At 47.9% G+C, this 6,257-nt stretch overlaps 1 protein-coding gene across 1 annotated transcript; it reads left to right on the top strand.

The window, feature by feature from the left end:
- The first annotated feature begins 2,690 nt into the window (after nt 1–2,690).
- On the top strand, nt 2,691–6,056 carry LOC123396661. The gene is made up of 4 exons (XM_045091530.1): nt 2,691–3,098; nt 4,897–5,306; nt 5,500–5,610; nt 5,714–6,056. Exons 1-4 carry the CDS (start codon nt 2,691–2,693, stop codon nt 6,054–6,056), a joined length of 1,272 nt encoding a protein of 423 aa, XP_044947465.1.
- Nucleotides 6,057–6,257: the final 201 nt, after the last annotated feature.

Below are 6,257 nucleotides of genomic sequence, written 5' to 3'. Positions count from 1 at the left end.
TCGTCTCTCCACCGACACCACGCTGTCGTGTTGCTGGACTTCTTCCCCAACCTCTCCCTCCTCCTTGCTGGATCAAGGTGCGGGAGACGTCATCGGGCTGCACGTGTGTTGAACGCGGAGGTGCCGTTGTTCGGCACTAGATCGAAATCGCTGCGAGTACGACTCCATCAACCGCGTTCTAGCAACGCTTCCGCTTAGCGATCTTCAAAGGTATGAAGATGCTGTTACCCTTATGCTACGTCACCCAACAGCCCCTCCCTCCCCCTATATATAGTGGGAACTTTTGGCCATTGGAGATCAGACTTTTCCCTCTCCCTCGGCGCAGCCCTGCCCTTCTTTCTTCTTCTCTCTGCCGGTGCTTGGTGAAGCCCTGCCGGGAGACCTCGTCTCCCATTGACACCACGCCGTCGTGCCGCTGGAGTTCTTCCCCAACCTCTCCCTCCTCCTTGTTGGATCAAGGTGCGGGAGACGTCACCGGGCTGCACGTGTGTTGAACGCGGAGGTGCCGTATTTCGGCACTAGATCAGAATCGCTGCGAGTACGACTCCATCAACCGCGTTCTAGCAATGCTTCCGCTTAGCGATCTTCAAAGGTATGAAGATGCTCTTACCCCTCTCTCGTTGCTGGTCTCTCCATAGGAAGATCTGAATATGCGTAGGAAAATTTTGAATTTATGCTACGTTACCCAACATCTCTTTCATACCACTGTCCTCTCATGGTCGGCGATGACAGAGGGCCCAGGCGGCCACATTCTTTCAAATTTGAGAACTACTGGGCAACTCTATCTGGCTTCAACCAGGTTGTCCAAGAGGCTTGGAATGAGCGTGTCAACCATTTCGAACCCTTCCATGTCTTGCACCATAAGCTCAAGAAAATGGCGCTTCGCCTTTCTGAATGGAGCAAGCAACTCTTCTCCAAGGCCAAGATCATGTTCCACACGACAAATCTAGTCATTCTACGACTCAACATAGCTCAGGAGGGGCGAAAAATTTCCTCTGACGAACTTGGCCTTCGCTCGAGGCTAAAACGGAGGGTGTTCAGCCTTGCGGTTCTGGAGAGAGCTAGAAAGAGTCAATGCGCGAGACTGGCGACCCTCAAGGACGGTGATGCAAACACAAAATTTTTCCATCGACGCATCAATGCTCGGAGAAGAAAAAACCACATCCATAGGATCAAGCTTGCGCAAGCTTAGGTCACCGAACATGCTGCCAAAGAAAAGATCATACATGACCGTTTCTCCAAGGTCATGAGCCGCAATGATATATGTTCCAAGGATTTTAACTGGGATGAGCTTGCCATCGAACGACTAGACTTGCATGACCTTGATGACGCGATTTCTGAGCAGGAGGTGTGGGAAAGCATCAAAGATCTACTCGCAGACAAGGCTCCTGGGCCAGACGGCTTCACAGACCTCTTTTTCCAGAAATGTTGGGCGTTCATCAAACATGACTTTATGCGAGCAATTAATAGCTTGGACACGCTCCACACGTGCAACTTGCATTGGCTCAACTCCGCAAACATTGTTCTATTGCCCAAGAAGGACGGTGCCGAGAGCATTTCCGACTATGGGCCGATTAGTCTCATTCATGCTCTGGCCAAGATCATTACTAAAATCCTCTCCCTTCGCCTCGCCCCTCACATGGATGCCCTCGTCTCCACTGCACAAAGGGCTTCTTATCAAAAGGCATAGCATACATGATAATTTCATGTACGTTTGGAATTACGCACGTCGTCTGCACAATTGCAAAACTCCAGCCCTGCTCTTCAAACTCGACATCAAGAAATCTTTTGACACAGTCAAGTGGGAATATATTCTGGATCTACTTCACCAGAAAGGGTTCCCAAGCAAGTTTCGGGATTGGATTGCTACTTTACTATGCACGTCCTCCTCGCGCATCCTCCTTAATGGGATTCCCGGGCATCCCATCAAGCATGCTCAAAGATTTCGGCAGGGAGACCCGATCGCCCCTCTACTGTTCGTCCTGGCGATTGACCCTCACCAACAAATCTTAGAGCTGGCAACCCGGAAAGGAATTCTCCATAAGCTTTGTGGCCGCCGTGCCATGGTGAGAACCTCCCTCTACGCCGAAGATGCAACCGTCTTTATGGCCTCAATAAAGAGGGATATCGACAACCTCTCGGCAATTCTCAAGGGTTTTGGCGAGGTTACGGGCTTATGTACAAACTTGCACAAGAGCTCGGTTGTGCTCATTCGGTGTAATCACTTTCACCTCCACTATGTCCACCTGAACATGCCGGCGGCTAAGGCTTCTTTCCCAATGAAATATTTGGGGCTTCCTCTTTCAGTATGGAAACTCAAGGCGGTGGACTTTCAGTACCTCGAGGACGAAGCGACAGGCCAACTGGTCTCTTGGGAGGGCCAACATGTCACAACTGCTGGACGGACAACTCTCATCAAATCGGTCATCACATCTCAAGCCGTGTTCTCTATCTCGGCGCTGACCGTCCCATAGGGTACCCTTCGGAGCCTCAATAAAATTGAGAGGGCCTTCCTTTGCTCCGATTCCGACAAATCGACTGGAGCCAATTGCAAGGTTAACTCGGAGATTGTTTGCCGCCCGCGTGATTACGGAGGTTTGGGGGTGCTTAACACTGACAAATTCTCCCACGCACTTCGACTCTGATGGCCTTGGTACGAATGGAAAGAGCCTAAAAAGTTGTGGGTAGGTATGGGCAACCCATGCACACAGGAGGATCTTCACTTTTTCTATGCTTCCACGACCATCACTCTTGGCAATGGCTCGAAAACACCGTTCCGGGATGCGTCATGGCTCCTTGGGCGCAAGCCAATGGACATCGCATCGCTGATTTTTGAAGCCTCGTGGAGGAAGCACAGGAAGGTGCGTGAAGCTCTAAAAGATAATGTTTGGATCTTCACGATAAACCATAACACTGTCATCTCCGGGGCCCACATCTGGGAATTCTTCACTCTTTGGATGCTTCTTCGTGAAGTCCGACTGGACGACTTTCTTGAGGACGACATTGTGTGGAAGCACTCTAGTGATGGCATTTATTCTTCCTCCACCGCTTACAAGGCGCAATTCCTAGGGATGACTCTCTCCCCTATGGAACGCATGGTATGGAAGGCTTGGGGTCCGCCAAAAGTGAAATTCTTCTCTTGGCTAGCTCTGCAATATCGAATTTGGATAGCCGACCGGCTTCAGAAGCGAGGTTGGGATAACTGCAAACTCTGTCCTTTATGCAAGAGGGTACAGGAAATAGGCCCACACCTTTTCTTCAAGTGCCGGTACACCCACAGACTCTGGCGCCTGTTTTTTTTTTGAAAAGGAGGTTCAAACCCCCGGCCTCTGCATCAATCGATGCATACGACCATTTTTTATTAATTATTCAACATAGGTCTAACAAGAACATACATCAAACCGTCCGAAGCCACCACTCACACCTACACAACTCGATAATGTGGAGTGCTCTCACTCCTCATATCTAAAACCGGTGTCGTCACTGATACATCCACATAACGTATCGGAACCCACAACCGTTGCAGCAGACCTAAAGCGTACACCTCATGCACACGTTTTAGATGCCGCCATCATCATCAGGCCGCTAACACCCATCTTCAAGAGAGAGATCTGTATCATCCTTGCCAGTCCGTCCATCCGTCGACGCCACCACGGCTCTTCAGTCCAGACGCGAAGATTGTGGAAGATCTGTCGTGCGTAGCACCTGCCGACCAGGCATGATTTGACATATCCTGTCGGCCAGACGACACAGCGTAGCACCTGTCTGCCAGACATGACTTGACATCTCCACCGAAAGCTCCGTGCAAGATGATCGACGCCACCACGACGCTGGCGCCTTGTAATCGATCACTTTGGTCTTGTACATGTTGACACGTCGGGTTGGCATTTGCAATACTCTGTCATGGCATGGTGGGACACAATGACCGGGCTACTAGCACCGGATAGGATTGCTATGGCATGCATAACCATGCTTTTGTCATGGACCGTTTGGAATGAAAGAAACTCTCGTGTTTTCCGGAACAAGGGTGCTCCACCACCAGTTCTGTTGAGGGCAATCTGCGACAAGGCAAACCTTGGTTACCGCGGTGCTAAGCAGCTAGGGAATATCATTAGACGTGAGTAATTGGCATGCCATGCTTTTGGGGTTTCTGTAAAACTTTCAACTCTATTCTCTCCTTATTAAATCAGCAATGCTATACATACATAAGTTTACATAGGTTTTACAAAAAGGTGGATTTTGATTGGAGATTAAGGAGAATGAAGGCCCCATCCCCTTGAAAATCAGGGGATGGTTAGTTAGAAAGAAAGAATCCTAGTCAGCGTGTAACCTTATGTAACTCTTTGTATGTCTAGCATTTTTGTTATTTAATTGACGAGGCAAATCTTATGCCTCCGTTTAAAAAAAATAATACTATCTCGGTGCCGCAGACCAGTACGTCGAAGCTGCCAAATTCCGCCATTCCGTCCATGCATGCTCCTTAATTGACTAGCATGTTGACTATACTATTAAGCTCAGTATCTACTACAACGTGTCAGGTTCGATGTCCCCATGCGGTGTAGCTTCAATCACAAATTAACAATCCATATGCACAGGTAGGACAACAAAGATGCATGTTTCTTGGCAAGATGGGTCTCTGGTCCAAGTTTCGAGTTCTTTCTTTATTCTTTCCATGAGAAGAAAATATTCCTAGCTACCCACAAAACCTCGCCCTGGTCAAAAGTCTCACTCCACCCCCTCGTGCTCACCCAGTCTCACTAACGCGTTGCCATGCACTCACACTGTGAAACGGACTCCTCACTTATTCTTTACAGTTTAACCTCAAAGTTACACATCAAGTACACAGAAGGTACACATCGATCGATATATTCGCTGGTGTTTCTTTCCCATATATAGCTATCAAGAGCTTGCAAGCAACCTGACACCCTCACTAGCCCAGAAAACGTAACGGCAAAACATATGGATCATAGCAAGAACTGCGGCCATGGCCTCACGGAGATCGTGGCGCTCATACAGCGGGAGCAGGAGCTCGTGACGCAGCTCCGGGCGCTCATCCTTCCACAACTCCACAACGTGGATAGCAGGTCGGCCGAGCTCGCCGTCCAGCTCTTCGACGACGTGATCGGCTGCAGCACCAGCGTCGTAACAAAGCTCTTCAGTGCTGGAAGTGGAAGTCGAGCGACCATCGAGGTCATCGACGACAAGTCCTTGGTGAGGAAGAACAGTACTAGTACTGCTGCTGCTGATATCGATGACAAGATGGAAGAACAGGCGAGGCCTAGTTCCATCGTTGGTCGAAAGAGAAGGTGCGTGACTGCGTTTATATGTGATATCCATGCATGGATATTGGATATTGATCGTTTACAATCAATCTCATGGCTAATGCATGCACAATAATATATATTGAGCTAATTGACTCCAAATTCAATTGGGACATTTTATATATCTTCAATTCGCGTGATCAAGATCACTTCTAAACAAATACCTCACATCTTGTAGGAGGAACGACGACAAGCAATCAAGATCACTCGTGACCAATGCTCCGCATTATGATGGTCACCAGTGGAGAAAATATGGGCAGAAGAACATCAATGGAAGACAACATGCTAGGTATTACACTAAACAAAACAAGCATGCATCTTTCGTTAACAGATGAGTATAGCTAATTATGGACAATTGATCCTGCACTAAGATTAAACTTGTGATTAAACAGGAGCTACTACAGATGCACCTACACAGAACGTAACTGCTCAGCAACCAAGACAGTTCAGCAACAAGATCAAGATGGAGGCAGTTCTATTTATTCCACAGACGATTGTGAGGTTCGGGGTGCAAAGTACACTGTCGTGTACTACGGTGATCACACATGCAAGGACGGCGACAACATCAGTAACAACATTATCGATCATCTGCCCAATCTTGTAGATATAGATCTTCCGAGGGGTGAAACAGAGCGAGTAACGGAAGAAATTTCAGAGTTCGAGGTGGACCTAGATGTGCCGGCTCTGCTAGAGGTGTTCAACAATTCTCAGCTTAATTGGGAGATCGTATGCTAGACAGTTAGCAGAAATATTTGTTTAACTTAAGCATGTTTGGGTGAGTGCATTTTCAAATTGGATGGTAAATTATTTCAAAGGTTCTGGATGAATGTTTTTTTTAGAAATTGGTTCAAGAAAAATATCTTTTTTTTGGAAACACAGTACAAACACATATGTTTACAACACGCATGCATACACAACCCTATAAAGGCACACATG

Source organism: Hordeum vulgare, chromosome 5H (genome assembly GCF_904849725.1).
Source record: "Hordeum vulgare subsp. vulgare chromosome 5H, MorexV3_pseudomolecules_assembly, whole genome shotgun sequence".
NCBI classification, from domain to species: Eukaryota; Viridiplantae; Streptophyta; class Magnoliopsida; order Poales; family Poaceae; genus Hordeum; species Hordeum vulgare.
This window is presented reverse-complemented; position numbering and strand designations above follow the sequence as displayed.

Bases quoted from the DNA above. Each gene is read 5' to 3' on its own strand.
- LOC123396661 (XM_045091530.1), top strand. From the start codon at position 2,691: ATGGGCAACCCATGCACACAGGAGGATCTTCACTTTTTCTATGCTTCC. The intron at 3,099-4,896 runs GTATGGAAGGCT...TCCCATATATAG, and splicing joins TCTCCCCTATGGAACGCATG to CTATCAAGAGCTTGCAAGCA. The intron at 5,307-5,499 runs GTGCGTGACTGC...CACATCTTGTAG, and splicing joins ATCGTTGGTCGAAAGAGAAG to GAGGAACGACGACAAGCAAT.